Source organism: Sprattus sprattus (genome assembly GCF_963457725.1).
Source record: "Sprattus sprattus genome assembly, chromosome: 2".
In the NCBI taxonomy this organism is placed as follows: Eukaryota; Metazoa; Chordata; class Actinopteri; order Clupeiformes; family Clupeidae; genus Sprattus; species Sprattus sprattus.
Window position 1 is genome coordinate 30,656,535 of NC_137921.1, and position 23,631 is coordinate 30,680,165.

The following is a 23,631-nucleotide window of genomic DNA, read 5'->3' on the forward strand; positions in this document are numbered from 1 at the left end:
TCAAAGCAACAGGTAGACCACCTCCCAAGATCAGAGCAACAGCAGATTACAGCACAGCTGGCTAATAAGTGGTAGCGTTATTTTTTTTTCTGTCTCACACTGTGATGAATATGTTTAAGTGGCCACCGTTTAATTTCCATAAACTGTTGGTTCGTTTAAGGTAAAATTAATACATTGCTAGCGGGCGTGGTGTAGCGTGTGGAAACAGTAGGCCCTAATACATGTGCCAATGTGATCAGATCAGTTTATCGTATCGTATTCGCGTGTAGGTGTGAACATTTTCAAGGGAAACGGCTCTTGTCGTTACGTGTTTACATGTGCAAAATGTGAACCGTTTACATTGCCTCGGGCATGCGCAAAGACCACGGAGATGTGCTCACACCTGGTTTGTTTACTAACAACATCAACGTGGATCCGCATCGTGCACAGGCAGTGTAGTGGCTTAAAGTTCCCTTCTTTCTATCAGCATATAGTTCTTTTTTTTGAATAACCACTCTCAGATGGAAAGAAAACGAGTCTACGCTGGATGTGTTTCAACAACGGTAGAAAACTGTGTTTGCTCCGTCTTTTACTGAACTCATAATTATATGACAGTGGTATTAGTTACAGTTGAGACACCCGAAATAACTTGCATGTGCAGCAATCCTGAGACGTGATTTTTAGTTTGCACATGAATACTAACGTCTTCTTTGATCCCAGGAAATTTGAGCACATAACCCATCTCCCTTACGGAGATATTGGCGAAAGTTGTTTTACCTACTTCATTGCAAACGTCTAGTTTTGCAAACGTGTCTAGTTTTTGTGCAGTAGTGAAATAGAGTCTCAGTCTACTACACCATAGCATATCATGTTTGTAGAAAATGATTAAGGTGCAACAAATGCCAATAAGCATATTTAAATTAAATGATTCACATGGCAAGTAAAATGGTGCGGCTGGAGCAGATACAGGGAGGGACAACTGTGACGCAGTTTGGATGTAGCGACAAACATTTATGTGCTGTAACAAACAGTGTTAACCAGTATGTGAGTAACGTGGGTTTTATTAAAACATAGCGTGTGTAATGTGTAATTATTTCATTCTGTTTATTAACCTTTCCGGCTGTCTGTACTAGCCAGCAGCAGACGTAAAGGAAAGGGAATTAACCCCGAACTTAAAAACATGTAATCTACTTCGGCAGCGGAGCATTTTACTCCCCCGCAATCTCTCTACAAACTTCCATATAGACGCGGGATCAGCAGAGGAAAATCTACTTTCCTTTTGGGAGAAACAAGGCCAGTCGTTCCCACGACTACAGCACCTTGCAAAACGAATTCTATGCGTTCCAGCAACAAGTGCTGCGAGTGAGCGCTCCTTCAGTGCAGCAGGGCGCGTTATAGAAGCCAGGCGCTCTCGCCTGAATCCTGGCACTGTAGATGCTATTTTATTCCTGCATAGTGCTAAGACAAATTCTAAATAGAACGAAGGTTAGGCATATCAGCAGAGGTATATTTTGGTTACATTAGGATGGCTACGTTTATAGCTTGCGTTTTGGGCGCACCACAATGCCAAGAAGTTTGTCACGACTGTAATGGCATATTTCATTGTGGGGGTGATTGATAGCTTAAGGCTTACGAGACACGGTGTTTTCCGATGTTTTACTGAGTCCTCTCTGTCTCTCTCACACACACACACACACACACTAACGGAAGCAAAAAAGGTTTAAATTAAGTGACGATCCCTCAAATGTCGCGTCTCCTTAAAGCGCCGCAAACCTGCAAGCTATGAGTCAGCTGTCAGTATTGGAAGAAGCCTTAACGTCTCGAAGATGAAACTGCCTGGGTTATTTTGTTTTTTGGGTCATCTCCCCCCAGTCACGCACCGCCACCCCCATGACACATCGGCCTGATTTGACACGCCCTTTTCTGAGCCGAACGATCGGGGTAAACCACCTCTCTCGAAAGGCTCAGACGATCGGCGGAAAAACGAACAGGTCACATCTAAACCAGTCCTACATGAGGCAATTGTAACACTTTCGCGAGTTTCTATCGGAACAGACGCGATGTAAACGGTTTACATTGACACATGTATTAGGGGCCAGTGCTGACAGGACTAGAGAGCTAGCAGGCTAGCCAGCTAGTAGGCTATCTAGTCATGTATGTAGACGCTTTAGCTGCGCAGTAGTCTACACTCTGACCTAACCATAGACAACGCAGCGATTTAAGACTTTTTAATGCCCCGCGGCCACCCTGAATTACCATTTCTCTGCAACTTCCTGCTGCATCACAGAAATTAAATGGACTGCTGTTCCTAATTCTCCTAATTCTCTATCGACATTATCGATATTATTGAAAATTAATTAATGTTACGATAGCTTTATCGAGGGAAGTCATTATCACGATAATAATTTTTATCGCCCAGCCCTACTGTATAGTGCTTCGGCCATCCTCTGAATGTTAATTGGGTGAAACGGCTTGTAATTCAAGTTTATGGGATTGGATCAACTACTGCAAATTTGTTTTTAAGCTTGTGATATTTTAACGCTTTGCATATCATAAAGAAAGTGTTATGATTCAGTATGACACTGATGTATCTGTTATTGTGCCAGTGCTTAGTATGTTTCTTGGTCCTGGCACAGAGTGTGTTAGAGGTGGTTCCTCAGTCATAATCATGTGTTAGTATGCTTTATCTGACTTGTGTCTTGACTATCAGTTAAGAGGCTTTTGTATTTCTGAAACTGGAAAAGAAAAGTTAGCATCTGTGGTGCGAAAGTTGGCATTGACTTAGTCAAATATAAAGCTTGACTTAGTGGAATATAAAACTTGTGGGTTGAACTGTCATGTTTATGTACACAACAAATACCATAGCCTATATTCTGTCCAGCAAGAACTTGAATAACACAAGAAATTTGATATTCAGTCTTAGATCAAATACCTTAGCTACTGGCCTGGATGCTTTAACCTGTTGCCATGGAATTTCAAGGTTTTCAGCTTGTACTTGCTTTGCTCTCTCATTTTTTATGACATTATTCCAGGGAGCCTATCTTCAGTTTTTTTAACAGCCCATATGTGAGCTATCCTATGTGTTATGCTATCCTGACACAACCAAATATTGCAGAATTTGTAGCCACTTTGATAACAGTGAACACTTTTCATTCCACAAAGGCCAATCGCTGTATGATCACTTGCTGTGCGTATTTCTTATTGTCTGAGTGTGTGAGATAAGGGTTCTCTCCTGACACTATTTCTGCCGCGAGTGAGCACTCGAATAGTGGATAAAGGTGTAGCGTGATTGTGTCTCATTTTTTAAACCCGTCTCACCAGCTAGTCGTCCACCAGCCTCTAAAAAGCAGCTTAAGCTCCACTGCGCACAGCAGCCATGCCACACAGATGGTAGTGTTCCCCTACAGCTTGGGATGGATTCATCGTTGTTAGTCTATGAATCACATGGGAGTTGTAATGCAGTTAACTGCATTGTGTTGAGAAAGATGAGGTTTGTTTCTCAGCCAGTGCCCCCTTGGAGCCCCAGTGAGAACAGAAGTAGGTATTTAGGGATTACATTTATATCAGCCTGTGAGGGATTACTGTTGGGAGCAGAGCTCTGTATGACAGCAAAAAAGTTTCATAAAGGAATTCTCCTTTTCCCCCCAGAGTGTGTGCTTGTGTGTTTTATTTAGTCCTGTGGATATAGCAGTACAGTGTGTGTGTGATCACATGTGAGGGATGGTAATGTCTTCAGTCCGTTAAGCAGCCGCTTTATGTGTCTCCAGAGGAGCCTGAAAGCAGTTTACTGTGGTGTTCACGGCTGTGCGAAAATGCCAGGAGGCAAATACAGTCCTTATGATGTTTCCACCCATTGCTATATGTCATGATTTGCGTTATATAGCAGTGGCCTGTTTGTGAGAGAAGGCTGGCTAACGTTTCTGTGCTGTCTGCTCTTCTGTGCCCCAGCGCGCCTTCTCTCCAGAGGGGCTCACAGAGATGTGGAATGAGATGGTGAAGGACGAGGAGATTGTCTTTGATGGAGACGAGTCTGCTCACCCAGGTAAGAACAACAATACCCACAATGCAAGGCTGTGCTATTAACAGACATTTCAATTTCAGTTACAATTATTGCTTCCAACGATTATGAAAACGACATAATCAAGATAAAACGATTAATGTGCCTCATTCTGTTTCACAATGATGCTCTGGTTGTCTTGTTATAAATTATGTTATAAGTCCAACGAATATAAGTTAATGTGTTATTATAATAGTATACACATGAAGTGCATTGATGATACTGCTACTAATAACGTAAAACAAATATTCTATATAACAAAAGCACTGAGGGTCCAGCGTTGCAGACTCATATTCATGTGCACAACCACACCACTGCTGAAAATAAACCCTTGGAGAAAAACTGAATGAATAATCATGCTAATTAATCGTGATCTCAGTATTGACCAAAGTAATCGTGATTATGATTTTAGCAGAAATTCGAGAAGCCCAACCACAATGCCCAGGGAATGCTGATGAATGTTATGACCTGCCATCATCTTGAATGTTCCCCTATTGAAAGAAAACTTGACATGCTTGTTTTTTTTTGTGCAACTAACAGAGAGCATTCCTTTGAGAATCCTAATTCTGGAATTTTCCCTCTCTCCCTCTCTCTCTCTCTCTCTCTCTCTCTCTCTCTCAGAAGACTGTGCTGACTGTCTTGGCACCCAGAAGAAAGATGACTCCAACGACCGAGAGAAGAAAGAGGACGAGGAGGTGGTTGCCACGTCTTTCCATCACTCAATCATCGAGATGTGGGACTGGGGGCGGCAACCAGGTGGGTGGAGAATCTCGCTCGCACCACACCTCTGAAATTGATATAAACGCTGGACAAACACTGGGAAGAGAATGGAGAACTTGATTACACACTCACACACACACACACACACTCTCTCACACACACACACACTCTCCCACACACTCTCCCACACACAACCTCACACACACACAACCACACACAAAAACCACACGCACAACCACACGCACAACCACACACACAACCACACACACAACCACACACACAACCACATACACAACCACACACAACCACACACACAACCACACACACACACACACACACACACACTCTCACTCTCACTCTCACACTTAGTTTGCGCTGGGTCCCAAACTGCATGAGCTTCAGGTGGACGATCTCAGGGAATCTTCACAAAGACTATGTGTCTGCATGTCAACCTCGGGGTGGCTCCTAAAATATTCCGACCTGGCTCGTTAGGGACTGCCTGACCTCCGACTCCTATCCCAGGTGTGCTCTCCCTCCCCCCCTTAACCTTCCTGGGACCCGCACTTGCTGTGCTTCACAGCGGCCTGAGCATCGTGTGCCAGAGACCTGCTACTGACACTTGTGAGTGTGATGAGTTTCCATCATATTCACACCCCATCTCCTCAGCCCCCAGCTCCTCACACGTGGCATCAATGGAGCCGGTTGGCTCGGCCAGGTCTAAAAGCGGCCCAGTATTTAGGGGGAGTGGGGTGGGATGGTTGGGGGGGGGGGGGGGGGGGGGTACGGGTGTCTGTGAGGGGGTATGTGTCTGCAGCCCTGGCACGTGAGGGGTGTGTGTCTGGTGTGGGGGGGGGGGCTTGAGTCTTGTTTGGCCAGTGTGAACAGAGTGTTTGTTGGTGTGTGTGTGTGTGTGTGTGTGTTTGTCTGTGCGTGTTTATCTCTGTGTGGGCGTGTTTGTGTTTGTATGCATGTGATTGTGTGTGTGGTGTTTGTTTGTGATTGTGTCTATGTGTCTGTGTGTGTGTGTGCGCGTGTGTGTGCGCGTGTGTGTGTGCGCGCGTGTGTGTGTGTGTGTGTGTGCACGCAGGTGGGTGGGCCAAGGGGGTTATTTTTACCCCCCCCCCCCCCCCCACCCCTCTCTCTCTTCCCGCAATGCAGACCTGCAGCGTCACCCAGGGATGTGTTTACATGCTGGCCTGGGTGGAGCCTGCAGCGCTCCTGCTGTCTGACTCTGATAATCTGCTGTGTGTGTGTGTGTGTGTGTGTGTGTGTGTGTGTGTGTGTGTGTGTGTGTGTGTGTGTGTGTGTGTGTGTGTGTGTGTGTGTGTGTGTGTGTGTGTGTGTGTGTGTGTGTGTGTGTGTGTGTGTGGTAGGCTTGGGGGGACCCTACTTATCACAGACTGCAGGCCTGCCTCCTAGCTAGCCTCCTCGTGTTACAGACAAACACACTCACAGGTTCCGGGAAGGTTCAGCATTCGCCTGCACTAGCTAGCCCCAGCTCGGCCCACGGTTGAGATGTTGTTGATGGACTTCCTTGTTACACAGACAGCTATGCCGTGGCTTTGCCTTATCTTGGCAGCACAGCACTGTGTTGTGGAGCCTGTGTTGCTGCCCTTCATTGGCTTTGAACCTACGACCTTGGGGTATGCATGATTGGCAGGTTGACAAACAATCTGAATGCCAGTGATCCAAGGAGCTGTGCCAGAGTGCCTCTTCAGGGTGCAGAGGGGGGGTGAAAACAGCGTGGCTCTCTGACCAGCTTGCCTCTTCTGGAGAAACGCAATCCGGCCATCCGGCTGTAACAACGCAGTTATAATACTTCCCCATTAAACCTTGAAGTCCTCTAACTCTCCATCAGTGCCTCGCCCCCCTACCTTTACCCCTACCCTACCCCACCTCTCTTCTCCCCACATCGGTCACATAGCAAGTCACTGCCAGGCCTCTCTGTGAACTCAAAACTAGCAGATTGGCATATGAAACACAAGGTCTGCCACTGTGGACTCAAAACTAGCAGATTGGCATATGAAACACAAGGTGTGCCACTGGGGACTCCAAACTAGCAGATTGGCATATGAAACACAAGGTGTGCCATTGTGAACTCAAAACTAGCAGATTGGCATCAGAAACACAAGGTGTGCCACTGTGGGCTCCAGCCAGTGGCTGTCTAGACTGTGGCAAACAAAATCAGCTGTTGATTTGAATTAAACATTGAATTAGTGGATTGGTTACCAGGACATTTGAATTGGACTGTATTGGTGTTTCAGGGAGCATCCCTCTAATCATTTAAAGGGAGAGGTCTGCCCTGTTATAAGATGGAACTGTAATCGTTTAAAGGGGAAGGGTCTGCCCTGTTATAAGATGGAACTGTAATGGTTAAAGGGAAGGGTCTGCCCTGTTATAAGATGGAACTGTAATCGTTTAAAGGGGAAGGGTCTGTCCTGTTATAAGATGGAACTGTAATCGTTTAAAGGGGAAGGGTCTGCCCTGTTATAAGATGGAGCTGTAATGGTTACATGGCAAGGGTCTGCCCTGTTCTAAGATGGAATGATGAGAAAATGAATGCAGGAAGTAGCTGCACCACAATATTCAATCCATTCTGCATAAAGGCATCTGTGAAATGAATGAATAATAGATGGTAATGTAATGTTATCCATTTGTATGCATATTAAAGTGTGTGTGTGTGTGTGTGTGTGTGTGTGTGTGTGTGTGTGTGAGTGTGTGTGTGTGTGTGTGTGTGTGTGTGTGTGTACGTGCACGTGCACGTGCAGAGGAGAGCGAGCTGAAGGATTGCCTGATGGTGCTGGTGGATGACCAGCAGAAGCTGTCGTCGCTGACGGCCAAGAGCACGCTATCGGCACGGCGACTGAGCCAGCGGCTGGTCATCCTGGAGCGCTACCTCATCTCGCTCACGCACAGCATGATGGACGAGAAGTACAAGGTGCGCTGGAAGAGCCCCCCCACTCCGCCTGCACCTGCTGTCGACAACAAGAGGTGAGAACCCAACACACACATATACACACACACATATAATTTCGTGGGCGCTTTTATGCTAAATGAAAGCAAGTGATGTTACAGCATTACAGTATATATATATATATATAAATATAGCTTGCCCCTCAAAACCTGATAGGAATCCTCGTTATACTCGTTACATTTGCTTATTTGTAATTGTCTGTTCCCAGCACTCGCCCGGCCAGTAAAGGGGTGGAGGGCTTGGCCCGGGTGGGCTCACGGGCGGCCCTCTCTTTCGCCTTCGCCTTCCTACGCAGAGCCTGGCGCTCAGGTAAGCACACACCTGCCGTTCGCCTCCCTTCCAGCCTCCACTACTCCACTTCCCCACGCCCTCCATCCAACACCCTGTGTTCTGACGCGTCCCCCTCCCAGCATTCCTCTTTCAGCTCTCTGTCTCCGGTCAGCCCTCAGTGGCCCCCTGATTTTTGTGCATGGCTGACTCCAATCAGAGCCCTCAGCTCAGGAATTCAGCTCTGTTTAGATAAGGATCCATGCAGTGTGCCATCATGTGTATGAGGGAGATTGAGTGAGTGGGGGTAATCTAATTGCCATTAGTAAGTCCTGGGACTATATGAGGGGCTCAGCCACTATCCCATATGCCATCTTGGATGGATTTGGCCCTGCGTTGGTGCAGATGTTTGCAAGATCTAGTCCAGTCCGTTGGCAAGTTAGCTGTGTGTGTGTGTGTGTGTGCGCGCTTGTGCGCGTTTGCTGTGTGTCTGTTGTGCCATCTTGGATGGATTTGGCCATGCTTGGTGCAGATGTGAGTAAGATCTAGTCCAGTCCTTTGGCAAGTTAGCTGTGTATTGTGTATGTTGTGTGTCTGTGTGTGTCTGTGTATATTTAAGTGAGGGGATGACTGTCACCTGTTCAGTCAGAGAGGCAATGTAAAGCTCCCATTGATGAGCACATAAATGACTGAGAGGCTTGGGGCTCTGGGGATTATGTAACTTGACTCCGTCTCATAACTGTGGCTGAGCTGCGGTTGAGTTGCGGTTTGGCTGTGGCTGAGCTGTGGCTGTTGCGTGTAGCCCAGTCGAGTTGTGTGGGAAGGGAGATTCTGGCTTTGCTCTCTCAGACCCCTCTGAAACATGAGCTGCCCAGCAGACAGACCTCTTGAGAGAGAGAGGGAGGGAGGGTGGAGGAAGAGAGGGAGGAGGAGGAGGAGGGGAGGGAAGAGAGGGAGGAAGGGGGAGAGGGAGGGAGGAGGGGGGGGGAAGGTAACAGAGAGGGAGAGACGGTTTTATTAATTTGCCTTTACATCTAGTCATTTGGTAGACAGTTTTCTCCAAAGCATCTCGCACGTGCGTCAGAGGTGTTGAAGCATTCGGTTTCCATTCTCCTCAGCCAGAACTAATCCCTCTCACTGTTCTGTGGTCTGTCTACTGCAGGTGATGATGCCGACCTGTGCAGTGAGCTGCTCCAGGAGTCCCTGGACGCTCTGCGCGCTCTCCCAGAAGCCACTCTGTTTGACGAGGGCACCGTGTCGTCCGTCTGGCTGGAGGTCGTTGAGAGAGCCACCAAGTTCCTCAGGTCAGTGCTCCCCACAGAGGCCATGTCGAGCCTCCACCATCCCAACACTGACCAGCACTGGATGCTCTCTTCCATCCCCACACTGACCAGTACTGAAGTATAGCCTCCATCCCCACACTGACCAGTACTGAAGTATAGCCTCCATCCCCACACTGACCAGTACTGAAGTATAGCCTCCATCCCCACACTGACCAGTACTGAAGTATAGCCTCCATCCCCACACTGACCAGTACTGAACTATAGCCTCCATCCCCACACTGACCAGTACTGAAGTATAGCCTCCATCCCCACACTGACCAGTACTAAAGTATAGCCTCCATCCCCACACTGACCATTACTGAAGTATAGCCTCCACCACCCCCACACTGACCAGTACTGAAGTATAGCCTCCATTCCCACACTGACCAGTACTGAAGTATAGCCTCCATCCCCACACTGACCAGTACTGAAGTATAGCCTCCATCCCCACACTGACCAGTACTGAAGTATAGCCTCCATTCCCACACTGACCAGTACTGAAGTATAGCCTCCATCCCCACACTGACCAGTACTGAAGTATATCCCCACACTGACCAGTACTGAAGTATAGCCTCCATTCCCACACTGACCAGTACTGAAGTATAGCCTCCATCCCCACACTGACCAGTACTGAAGTATAGCCTCCATCCCCACACTGACCAGTACTGAAGTATAGCCTCCATTCCCACACTGACCAGTACTGAAGTATAGCCTCCATTCCCACACTGACCAGTACTGAAGTATAGCCTCTGCTCTTCTTCTTCTTCTTCTTCTTCTTCTTCTTCTTCTTCTTCTTCTTCTTCTTCTTCTTCTTCTTCTTCTTCTTCTTCTTCTTCTTCTTCTTCTTCTTCTTCTTCTTCTTCTTCTTCTTCTTCTTCTTCTTCTTCTTCTTCTTCTTCTTCTTCTTCTTCTTCTTCTTCTTCTCTTCTTCTTCTTCTTCTTCTTCTTCTTCTTCTTCTTCTTCTTCTTCTTCTTCTTCTTTCTTCTTTCTTCTTCTTCTTCTTCTTCTTCTTCTTCTTCTTCTTCTTCTCTTCTTCTTCTTCTTCTTCTTCTTCTCTTCTTCTTCTTCTTCTTCTTCTTCTTCTTCTTCTTCTTCTTCTTCTTCTTCTTCTTCTTCTTCTTCTTCTTCTTCTTCTTCTTCTTCTTCTTCTTCTTCTTCTTCTTCTTCTTCTCTTCTTCTTCTTCTTCTTCTTCTTCTTCTTCTTCTCTTCTTCTTCTTCTTCTTCTTCTTGCAGTGATGTGCACAGCAGTGCCAGTGGCAAAGGCCCCAGCAATATTCCCCTGCAGGACCAACACCTGGCCCTGGCCATCCTCCTGGAGCTGGCAGTGCAGAGGGGCACACTCAGGTGAGGACGCAAACACACAGAAGAGAACACCTGAGCGACACACACACCTGCAAACACACAGCAGAGAACACCTGAGAAACAACACACCTGCCAAACGCACAGTAGAGAACACCTGAGCAACACACACACACCTGCAAACGCACAGTACAGATAACACCTGGAAAACACACACCTGCACACAGACACCTGTCAGCAAATTACACATGGGCAACACACACCTGCTGAGGTGCACCCTCACAGGAGATGACATCCGAGAACTCGGCAACACACACACCTGCCTCATATGGTTCAACCCTCCTCTCCCCCTCCTCTCCCCCCTCTCCCCATACAGCCAGCTGCTGTCGGCGGTGCTGCTGCTGCTGCGTCTGTGGGACAACGGCACGCGGGAGATGGACAACGAGCGCTCCACCCAGGGGACGAGCGCGCCCCTGCTGCCCCTCCTGCAGCGCCTCCACAACATCCACAGCAGCAAGGAGGAGCCCATCCCTGAGGAGGAGCTGGAGGTGAGCGTTGTGTTCCACCCAAGTTGAACACCCGAACCTCCACCATGGGCCAGTGCCCTGGAGAACTGTTTCAGCTCGTCTTTATTGATGCATTGCTTGGAGCGGGGGGATATCAGACTTGGCTCATGAATGAGTATCCGTGTGATGAGACTAATGTGGTCCACTTAGAGCTCAACAAATCATGGGGTTCAGCTCCACTTAGTGGAATTGCTCAGAGAAATATCTTGAGTTAGTGCTGACTCTTGCTTCATCAGTGATTGTTGTAAGGGGCGTGTTTGATGGGGGGAAAAAATCTGTGTACATCCTTGTAAGTCGCTTTGGATAAAAGCGTCTGCTAAATGTAAATGTGATGACTGGCTGATTTCAGGAGGGTCAGGTCAGCTGACAGTGAATGGACAATAGCACTGCGTCCCCTCTTTGACCTTTCACCTCTGACCCCTCTCCTCTGACCTCCCATCAGATCCTCTCCGCTCCCCTGAGCCCATAACGAGAGCTTCCTGCGCTACCTGACCCTTCCCCAGGACAACGACCTGGCTATTGACCTGCGGCAGACAGCCGTGGTCATCATGGCCCACCTGGACCGGCTGGCTAGCCCCTGCAGCCCCCCTCCCTGTAGCTCTCCCACGTCCAGCAAGGTACCCCTCTCCGCACCACACCTGAGCTCTCTTGCCCTCATATACAGACCCACTACACAGAGGCACTTTTAGATACCCCAACCTGTAGTATTAGTAGAGCCTTTAGTTAGCTGTTAGCATCCTTTAAGCAAAACAAATACATATACGTAAAACAAGGGGTCATAGTTAAACCAGTAAAATATCACAAGGGGGGGGGGGGGGGGACTGGAAACTGACAGTTTTTTGTTTTAATGGGGTCTTTTATGATGCTAAGTGACTTGGCACTGTAGGGATCAGTGGTCAAATCCCTCTGGCAGTTATTGTGTTAAGATGTTCAGTGACCTTGCTTTAAACTCCTTTCCGCTCTGGCATGTTGTAAACATTTTAAAGCCTTTTTCAGCATACTAACCCCCCCCCCCCCCCCCCCAATCTCTTTTGATCTTACACTGTTTGTGCAGTTATGCATTAACTGCTAATAGCTCCCCTTACACAAAGTCTTTGTGATTGCTAAATAGCCTCTAATATGATTTTCAGAGTGCAGTGTGTGCATTGACCTAATCCGTGTTGACAGTGGCTTTACTAACATCACTCTCTCTCTTTTCCTGTTCTGTTGGAGGACCACGGAAACATTCAGGTATTTGAACTCACTTGATTCAGTCTCCTAGTGCTTCAGTGCATGTTTTACATGGGCAGGGCAGCAGAAGAGCTCCTTGAGTAGAATAAAACCGCACTCTCAAGCTTTTCTCATTGATATTAAGACCAGTTTATTTGCAGACGCGTTTCGGCCTTAAGCCATCATCAGTGTGTGTCAGCAGTAGAGCTCTCTCTGTAGCACAAACCCCAGCTTCACACTGCTGAGATACACACACACACACACACACACACACACACACACACCCCAGGCAGTCTAGAGGGAGAGGGAGTGTGAGATGCTTTTGGTAACAGTGTGTGTGTACTCACTGCTCACAAGCTCCGACTCCAGACTCCGACTTCAGATTCACTCTAAGTTTGGCAGCGCTCTCTCTCTCTCTCTCTCGCCTTCATAAGAGAGACTGACTGCATTAGGAGAACAGGGAGCTGGAGCACAAAAGACTTTGAATAAATCTGACTTACCCAACAGTAACTTTTTAAGCTTTCGTTGTGCACAGCAAGCAGATTCATGTAAAATATGAATGTGAGTTCTCACATTTACCTACTAGTGAATTCATCAGAAGGTTTAAAAATAAATAAAGAATACCTGTCTGTTTTGTTTTATATTTTACTGTCTTGGAAGCACATTATGGCACAATTGGCTTTGCTGGGCATCTGAATGAGGGGCTGCTCCTTGGGGACTTTTACTTTGATACTTTTGGAGGGAATGTTTTATGGAGCGCATTATGTAAGGCTGCGCTGGCCTGCCGTCACCTCCCCTGAAAGCTTTTGATAACTGCCCCCGACTCCCCTGAAAGCTTTTGATAACTGCACCCTGCAGGGGAGACTGGCTCATAAAGAACTCATTCTTCCCAGCCAGCCAGCCATTCAAGGCCCACTCTCTCTCTCCAGTTTATAAATGGGCTGCGCTCTGGCCTACAGCTATGATGTTACAGGAACCAGGCCTGGTTTCACCTCCATGCTGAAATTAGAGGGAATAAGCCAGGGACTCGTCTCAGACTCTTGTCATGTCTGGGAAAGGAGACTGTAATATTCAGTGTAGATTTCATGTCCTGTCCTTGCTGGCTGACCACACGTCCTAAGTAGAACCTGAGGTCACTCCAGTCACGATCTTCCAGCGTTGAATGTTCAGTCTGACCGCAAAAATAACTGCACTTTTTTTTTTATCAAGTAGATCTTCGGACGTTAAAATGATAGCTTAAAAATATTGACACTGATATGTATGTCAACATGTGTCATGCATTTGTATTTTTATACTCATTATTGTATAGCTGACTGGACTGGACTTTGACTGTGATGATCTGATGAGTTGTCTCATCATGATGGCTGTTTCTGCAGGGTACCCTTCAGGAGGTCATAGGCTGGGGCCTGCTGGGCTGGAAGCCCTATGCCAACGTGAACGGCCCCATCCAGTGCAAGGTCCTGTCCAACCTGGGGGTGAGCCAGATCGTCGGCTCTGAGAAGGGCTTCCTCATCCTGGCCAGCACCGGGGCCGTCTACACCCAGAGCTACAAGAGCACCACCCTGGTAAGCAGAGTGTGTGAGTGGGGCCGTCTACTACCAAAGCTACAAGAGCACCACCCTGGTAAGCAGAGTGTGTGTGTGTGTGTGGGGGGGGGGGGGGGGGGGGGGGGCGTTTACACACAGAGCTACAAGAGCACCACCCTGGTAAGCGGTGTGTGTGAGTGGGGCCGTCTACTACCAAAGCTACAAGAGCACCACCCTGGTAAGCTGTGTGTGTGTGTGTGTGTGTGTGTGTGTGTGTGTGTGTGTGTGTGTGTGTGTGTGTGTGTGTGTGTGGTGTAAAATAGAAAAATCAATCAATCAACAACCAAATGTATTTTCACCACGTAGTCCACCCAGTTCCTGTTGCCCCCTTCTTTATGAAGATATTCATGTTTCCAGTTATGCAATGTGAGCTGTAACTGTGAGGAATGATCCTGTCCGATTGTGATGTGATTGAATACTAAGTATTGCGTTTATTCCAAAGACTCCCATCCTAGTTCATGCCATGTCTTCGCGGAAGATCGTGAAGCTGGCTGCTCACCCAGACGGCCTGCACTACCTGGCCCTGTCGGCCAACGGCGAGATCTTCTCCTGGGGCTGTGGAGACGGAGGCCGTCTGGGCCACGGAGACAGCACGTACGAATGGCTCGTTTATCCTTTCCTCAGGCATTTGATGCATTAGGGTGAAATGATGTCGGCTCGCTGCCTTCTCATGCCCAACATCATCAAAGCATGGCTCCATTGTTGTGCTGCATAACGGGTGCTGTGGGATGCTGTAACGATCACGGCTCCATAAACAAAACATAAAGGGGAGTTATTTATTAATGGTTAAAGTTATATATTTTATCTAATAATGATCGCAAACATGTGGTGAAGGTCAGTGTTGTGAAGAGAAACAAAAGATGTAATGTAAAGTCAGTTAAATGGTAATACAAAACAAACAACGACAATCGTATCAGATGCATCATCCTTCTTGTAGCCAAGATGACATGCACCATCCACTTTCGCATATTAAGTGATAGTTACGTGATGTTGGCTAGAATAATCTCTTAAGAACATAATTCCCATGGGATTGCCCTAGTTGTGTTGCTGGTGTGGTGCCTGATTCGTGTTCCTGTCCCACCTGGCCCCGCAGGTATCTGGAGGAGCCCACCATGATTTCAGCCTTCGCGGGGAAGCCGGCAGGGAAGCACGTGGTGCAGATCGCCTGTGGAAGCACCTACAGCGCCGCTATCACAGCTGAAGGAGAACTCTACACGTGGGGCCGCGGCAACTACGGCCGCTTAGGGCACGGTGGGTCGTGCAGACGCAGACGCAGACACTTAAGTACAGACACATACACTTAAGTACAGACACATACACTTAAGTACAGACACAGACACTTAAGTACAGACACAGACACTTAAGTACAGACACAGACACTTAAGTACAGACACAGACACTTAAGTACAGACACTTAAGTACAGGCACACACATTTAAGTACAGACACACACATTTAGATACATTCACTCTAAAAGGATCCATCCTTATTAAGTTATTTGTCTGCTCTAAAGGACTGGTGTCAGTCATCTCTTGAGGGCTTCTTGAGTTGCTGCATGTTTTGTCTCATTTGAGCAGTAGCACACATGATGCATATAATCAGTCAGTTGGAGAAAGAGCCTCATTTGAGCAGTAGCACACATGATGCATATAATCAGTCAGTTGGAGAGGGAGCTATCATGAGATGCAAGTGGAGGCAGGGATCCTTCCTGCTTGGCTCTAAGAGCATGAGATTGGGCTCCTCTCCTGCAGGATCATATTCCTTTTACCACTTTTGAATTTGCAGAACTCAACGAAAAGTGTAAAGCATTATAATCAAGGACTGCACCTTCAAAACCCGGCAGCCACAGTGGCTCTGACCGAATGAGAGTGGGCTCCTCCTACAGCGTCCTCAGGCTCTGACCGTTCTGATTGGTCTCTCCGCAGGCTCTGACTGTTCTGATTGGTCTCTCCTCAGGCTCTGACTGTTCTGATTGGTCACTCCTCAGGCTCTGACCGTTCTGATTGGTCTCTCCTCAGGCTCTGACTGTTCTGATTGGTCGCTCCTCAGACTCTGACCGTTCTGATTGGTTGCTCTTCAGGCTCTGACTGTTCTGATTGGTCTCTCATCAGACTCTGACTCTTCTGATTGGTCACTCCTCAGGCTCTGACTGTTCTGATTGGTCGCTCCTCAGACTCTGACCGTTCTGATTGGTCTCTCCGCAGGCTCTGACTGTTCTGATTGGTCTCTCCACAGGCTCCAGTGAAGACCAGACCACACCCATGCCAGTGACTGCGCTGAAGGGCCTGAAGGTGCTGGACGTGGCCTGCGGTAGTGGAGACGCACAGACTCTCTGTGTGACTGAGAACGGTACATAAACACCCCCTCACCTTCCAGACATGATGGACCCTGTGTAGCAGTGTGAATGGGGCTGTGGGTCTGGGGTGGGGGTCATTTCTGCAAGTCCTGGAGGAGATATAGAAAATGGGTTTTAAATGACAACAGAATATTAAATTGTTGAATAAAAATCAAATGTGATGTCTCTGTGAAAGCAATTTGACTAACTACCACAAAATTAGGTTAAGGCTAATACATTCTTGAGTAATTCAAATGTTGATGACCTAAGGTGTTGAAACTAGCGGATGTTTTTGGGAATATCTCTGGTATGACCCGCCCTCTTGGTTGTGTCACCCCAGGCCAGGTGTGGTCGTGGGGGGACGGGGACTACGGGAAGCTGGGCCGAGGGGGCAGCGACGGCTGCAAGACACCCAAGCTGGTGGAGAAGCTGCAGGACCTGGACATCATGAAGGTGTGCTGCGGCAGCCAGTTCTCCGTGGCGCTCACCAAGGAAGGCCAGGTGTACACCTGGGGCAAGGGAGACAACCAGAGACTGGGCCACGGCACCGACGAACACGTCCGCTACCCAAAACTGCTGGACAGTCTACAGGGTCAGCTCACAAAGTCCAGCCCATCTCCTCTTTTGAATGTGTCATTGTATTAACACAGAGTTTATTCATGTAAATTAATGCAGCCATTACTTTGGCATTACCAGAAATTATAAATACTTCATTTAAATTCACTTTTGGTTTTTGTAATCGATTAATTAATTAATTAATTAATTAATTAATTAATTAATTGATTGATTGATTGATTGATTGACCGTGTTTTCCTCTGAATGGTTTGTCCTGTGAATAATCAGGATCCCTTGTGTTGTCTGCAATCATGGAGACACACTGCCAGCCAGTATGTGTTTCTCCAAAGCGTAATTGAGCGATCCCTTGTGTTGTTGTGTGTGTTTCAGGTAAAAAGGTGGTGGACATCGCGGTGGGATCCACACACTGCCTGGCCCTCACTGAGGACGGGGAGGTGCACAGCTGGGGCAGCAACGACAAACTGCAGCACTTTGACACGCTCTTCTCCAACAAGAAGCAGCCCAAGGCCTTACCTGGCCTCAACTCCAAACACATCGTGGGCATCGCCTGTGGCCCTGGACAGGTACAGATCACCTGGCTGTGCTCACACTCGCCTGACACACACACACAATTCAGTTACAACACAGACTAATATATAAAGTATGGACAGGTCCAGATCACACTCACCTGACACACACACAATTCAGTTACAACACAGACTAATATATAAAGTATGGACAGGTCCAGATCACACTCACCTGACACACACACAATTCAGTTACAACACAGACTAATATATAAAGTATGGACAGGTCCAGATCACACTCACCTGACACACACACTATTCAGTTACAACACAGACTAATATATAAAGTATGGACAGGTCCAGATCACACTCACCTGACACACTCACCTTTCAGTTACAACACAGACTAATATATAAAGTATGGACAGGTCCAGAGCACACTCACCTGACACACTCACCTTTCAGTTACAACACAGACTAATATATAAAGTATGGACAGGTCCAGAGCACACTCACCTGACACACTCACCTTTCAGTTACAACACAGACTAATATATAAAGTATGGACAGGTCCAGATCACATTCACCTGACACACTCACCTTTCAGTTACAACACAGACAAATATATAAGTAGTGCACAACTATATCCTGGGTGTTTTTGTCATTGAATAAACAATATATGGTTTAATAGCACTACAAGCAGCTGTTGATGGGAGAGGGTTAGTATTTGTATTGAAAAAATGTATTCTTTGAGCACTTGAGTAAATGGCACAGTGATTTCTATATCATGAAAATAATTAAAAGGAAATTATATGTATATGTATCACCCACCCACCCACACACACGCACGCATACGCAAGCATATGTTTAGACTGTTCATTCAGAATATCATTTTAAATGAGGAAATGGAGGAACAGTGGTTATGATTGTTCTGTGTGTGTGTGTGTGTGTGTGTGTGTGTATGTGTGTGTGTGTGTGTGTGTGTTCAGAGCTTTGCGTGGTCGTCATGCTCAGAGTGGTCAGTGGGTCTGCGTGTGCCCTTTGTGGTGGACGTGTGCCCTATGACCTTTGAGCAGCTGGACCTGCTGCTGAGGCAGGTGAGCGAGGGCATGGATGGCAGCGCTGAGTGGCCCCCGCCACAGGAGAAGGAGTGCATGGTGGTGGCCACGCTCAACCTGCTACGCCTACAGGTAAGAAACACACAGAGAAATACACACACACACACACATACATACATACATACATACATACATACATACATACACAGGCATACACACACGCTCATACATACATACACACACACACACGCACTTAAATAAACATACACACACACACACACACACACACACACACAGGCATACACAGGCATACACACGCAGGCATACATATAGCCTTGCAAGCAGCAGTGTGTATTACCAGTTATGTACACGGCAAGTATGCTGGAAGAGACAAACAACTATGTCTGCAATCATGGAGACACACTGCCAGCCAGCCAGTACTGTGTTTCTCAAAAGCGTAATTGAACAGCCACCATGGTGACAGAGACAGAAAGACGTTTCAACAGATCATTTTGAATACTCTGTCATTTAGCTGTGGTAGTTGTTTAATGGCTTTCGGGGTAACGCAGACCAGATATGCAATGCACAGATACACTTAAAGAGCAAAACCATATATATTCAGAGACACACTCACACTCACACTCACACTCACACTCACACTCACACTCACACTCACACACACACACACACACACACACACACACACACACACACACACACACACACACACACACACACACACACACACACACACACACACACACACACACACACACACACACACACACACACACACTCACAGATGACTGATAAAATACCCAAACCTACTGTATAACACTAACATACACAGGCATTGCCCACACAAGGAAGCATAGTTTTGTGTCATGCAATGCACAAGAAAATGCTCGGGAAAGATAACAGATGCAATCATTTCCTTTGAAATGTATAAAGACGGTTTCTTGTGTTATTTTTAGTCTGCTTACATTTTTCCTTGCATAGCAGCGTCGCTGTGTTTCGTTTAGCAGTAAAGATGTGAAATAAGAATGCTCTACTGCACGCCACACCAGGAAGCTCTCAGATCTGTGTTTGTGATGACGGCAAGTGAACCTCTAGTGTGTGTGTGTTCTTCCTCCCCCTCCCTTTCGGTCTCCCTCTCCTTTCTCTTCCTCCTCCCCTCTCTCTCCCCCTGCCCCCCCTCTTTCCTTCTCTCTCTCTCTGTCTCTCTTTATCCTCTCTCTCGCTCTTTATCGTCTCTCTCTCTATCTCTCTCTGCCCCCCCTCTTACCTTCTCTCTCTCTCTCTCTCTCTCTCTCTTTATCCTCTCTCTCTCTCTCTCTCTCTCTCTGCAGCTCCACGCTGCCATCAGTAACCAAGTGGACCCTGAGGAGCTGGGTCTGGGTCTGGGCAGCGGGCTGCTCAACAACCTGAAGCAGACGGTGGTGACGCTGGCCAGCAACGGTGGCGTGCTCAACACGGTGCAGGCGGCCGCTCAGGCTGTGCTCCAGAGCGGCTGGTCGGTGCTGTTGCCCACCGCCGAGGAGAGGGCCCGCGCGCTGTCCTCGCTGCTGCCCAGTGCAGGTCAGAACCACCAGCAGAACCAGACCCTGAACTGGGCCCCCTGTGCTGGGTGTGATCTGGTGCAAACCCACCGTAGATTTAGAATTTGATTGGCTGATCTACTGATTAATGGCGGGTCCATTCTAGAGCACATCTGGGGACAGACACAGGGGGCCAGACACAGGGGGCCAGACACAGGGGGCCAGACACAGGGGGCCAGACACAGGGGGCCAGACACAGGGGGCCAGACACAGGGGGCCAGACACAGGGGGCCAGACACAGGGGGCCAGACACAGGGGGCCAGACACAGGCGTAAACACAGACACAGGGTGCCAGACACAGGGTGCCAGACACAGGGTGCCAGACACAGGGGGCCAGACGTAGACAAGGGGCCAGACACAGGGGGCCAGACACAGGGGGCCAGACACAGGGGGCCAGACGTAGACAAGGGGCCAGACACAGGGGGCCAGACACAGGGGGCCAGACACAGGGGGCCAGACACAGGGGGCCAGACACAGGGGGCCAGACACAGGGGGCCAGACACAGGGGGCCAGACACAGACACAGGGTGCCAGACACAGGGTGCCAGACACAGGGGGCCAGACACAGGGGGCCAGACACAGGGGGCCAGACACAGGGGGCCAGACACAGGGGGCCAGACACAGGGGGCCAGACACAGGGGGCCAGACACAGGGGGCCAGACACAGGGGGCCAGACGTAGACACGGGGCCTGCATCAGCTATGGGCTATGGCTCTTTCTTCCCTGTTCCTTCAGAATAGCACAACCATAATGTCAGCTGTTTTTTTTTCAACTTTACATGTTCCTGCTTTAAAAGAACAACACAAGTCACATGATGCTTGCTTATTCTACTACTCCAGTGCCCACACCGTGTCCTCCCTCCTGTAGTCTGGCTTGACACACACTCAGCTTTGATTTTACACGCTGATGAATTCCTTATGCCCCTCATAAATGATGAATAAGACATTAGTGCGCAGGAAAAGCAAAGAATGCAAGTTGACGTGTGTGTGTGTGTGTGTCTCTCTCCAGTGTCTGGAAATGAGATGAGTGTGAGCCCAGGCCGGCGCTTCATGATCGACCTGCTGGTCAGCAGCCTAATGGCAGACGGGGGTCTGGAGTCTGCGCTGAATGCGGCCATCACTGCAGAGATCCAGGTCAGTGTGACTCCGTCTGCAGCCCCCCTATCCCTTATTCATTTTACACACACACACACACACACACACACACACACACACACACACACACACACACACACCAGTCCTACGGTCACAACCCACAGCCTTCCACAGAGGAGATGGGGGCAGCAGAAGCTGATAAAGCCTCCTAAAGTCCCGTAACTGTGTGTCTGTTAGTCTCACATTCACCACCTGCTGATGTTCTCCTGGTAATGGCAGGTCTGTATGTTTGTGTGAAAACACATATGTTGTGTTGAGATCTGCTGTCTTAACCTTTCTAGATATCTTAGCGGTTTCCTTCAACTTTGAATGGAGTTGTGTGTCCCCTGTCTATCCTGTACCTGTTAACACCCCACTCCCTGTGTACATGTTCTCCCTATGTGTATTGTTTTTATTGTGATTCATGTATGTATGTTTATGAGTTACAGTTTTTCACTATTGTTTAGAAGTAAAAAGCGAAAATTCGGCACAACCTTCACGTCATGTATCAATCGCTCGCCCCAAGTGGGAAATACTTAAGACTCTCTTATCTGCATTATACTCTGATTTTCCTTGTGAACACACTGATGTCAATTACACATCACGTTGTTGTCAAAACACTGTACACAAAGTTCTGTTGTTGCCCACACTTCTCAAGTAAAATCTCAAAGCATCAACCTGCAAGACACAAATAGTCAAATCTCTAAACTTTCAGGTCTTTTGAACAATTTGCAGTGAAGACTGCACCATAAAAGTTTGTTTGGTAAACTATTGAAAACTTTGAAAAGATCGACAACCAGAGAAGGAGAGGGGTAAGAGTGAGAGGAGGAGGACAAGAAGAAGGAGGAGGAGTAGGAGGTTGAGGAGTAGGAGGACAGAGAGAAGGAAGAGGAGGACAAGGAGGAGGAAGAGAATGAGGACAAGGTGAAGAAGGAGGAGGAGGAGGAGAAAGAAGAAGGATAATGGTAATCTCTAATGAGATTTGGGCCGCTGTGGTAGACCATGTTTTCATGGTTTTTCATTAGAACCTTCAGGATGGAGAACAAGTACGAAATCGGTTTACCTTGAGTACTGGAATACTGCATATCAATAGAATATAGTGTGCTCACAGTATTTGTATTTTGCAGGACTGAAAGAGAACCACACTGTGGAGGAAGAAAACACACTTTCAATATTTTTTTTAAATCAAAGTAGCATTTTCCAGGAGATATAAAGGGTTTTGCATTTTTTGTTAGTTGTTTTGGGATTTGTGTTTAGAGTTTTGAGAAAACGATGCATGCTTTCAAAAAATGTGTGTAAGCAATTGAGAAAAACTGTAAACATTTTGTATACAATATTATGTCAATACAATCTAGTGTTTGGTGGAACAGGAGAATGAAATTGTAAATATGGTTTGTGAGAACAACGGTATTGCTGTTTTATGTTTGACTATGAAAAATGTAGGCCTACACTGATACATTTTACAAAAGGAGAAATGGCTCAAGTATAACTACACTCCCCCCCCCCCCCCCCCCCCCTTTTTTTTGTAATGATTATTTGATTTTACCCATTGTTAATTTCCCTGTCTGTCAGTCCTCACTGATAGATGCACTTCCACATCACTGTGATATAATTGAAGGTCATTCATATGGTGTGTTTCGATGATTGTGTTTTCAATTTTGCACTTCTGTGTGCTGTAAATGCTTGGTAGTGTGCAGCAAATGCTTAGTTGTGTGTACTCAATGAATGTATGTGTGTGTGTTTTGAAAATATGGCTGTGTGTACCAAATGAAAACACAAGTTCCATTTTGTGAACAGTTAAGAGATTTGATAGCAAAGAGTCATCTTGCAAAGGGAGTGTCAGGTTTAGCATTTTGAGGTTTTCAGTTTTCTGTGTGAAGTTTTGAGAAAGCCGTTATTGTTTAGAAAAAACGGGTTTTAGCAACAGTGAAAAACTGTAAGTTAAGTGTATAAGCTACTGGATGACCTTAATTTCCCTCGGGATTAATAAAGTATCCATCTATCTATCTATCTGGTCGCTCGCTCTCCCTCAGGACATCGAGGCGAAGAAGGAGGCGCAGAAGGAGAAGGAGATCGACGAGCAGGAGGCCAACGCCTCCACCATGCAGCGCTGCCGCACCACCCTGGACAAGGACCTCATCAACACGGGCATCTATGAGTCGGCCAGCAAGCAGAGCCTGCCCCTGGTGCAGCTGGTCCAGCAATTACTAAGGTGGCTAAATTTAGCCTGAGCTGGGATAGAGAGGGCATTATTTCAGGACCGCTGACAACCTGTCCCAGATAAGCTGGGAGTACGATTTGCTTAAAATGTACTGATTCATTTCTTCATACACAGGAGTGAGGCTTCTTAAAGATGATTATTATTATTATAAGTGTTATTATTTTTAGCCAAAATGTTGTTTTACTACTAGGGAAACTTTCTTGGAATGTAACACTTATTTCACTAC

The 23,631-nt window shown here is 47.4% G+C and overlaps 1 protein-coding gene across 1 annotated transcript in view; it reads left to right on the top strand.

Annotated features, from left to right (window-relative positions):
• herc2 (HECT and RLD domain containing E3 ubiquitin protein ligase 2) overlaps window positions 1–23,631 on the top strand; it is a 117,619-nt gene that overhangs the window by 5,668 nt on the left and 88,320 nt on the right. Inside the window, 19 exon segments of the mRNA XM_080832568.1 lie at window positions 3,928–4,021; window positions 4,658–4,792; window positions 7,525–7,747; window positions 7,939–8,039; window positions 9,160–9,301; window positions 10,555–10,665; window positions 10,997–11,168; window positions 11,629–11,652; window positions 11,654–11,803; window positions 13,772–13,960; window positions 14,424–14,575; window positions 15,075–15,232; window positions 16,216–16,329; window positions 16,656–16,907; window positions 17,261–17,454; window positions 18,387–18,587; window positions 19,805–20,033; window positions 21,060–21,184; window positions 23,218–23,396. Of these exon segments, the coding sequence (XP_080688694.1) occupies window positions 3,928–4,021; window positions 4,658–4,792; window positions 7,525–7,747; window positions 7,939–8,039; window positions 9,160–9,301; window positions 10,555–10,665; window positions 10,997–11,168; window positions 11,629–11,652; window positions 11,654–11,803; window positions 13,772–13,960; window positions 14,424–14,575; window positions 15,075–15,232; window positions 16,216–16,329; window positions 16,656–16,907; window positions 17,261–17,454; window positions 18,387–18,587; window positions 19,805–20,033; window positions 21,060–21,184; window positions 23,218–23,396 (2,945 nt within the window).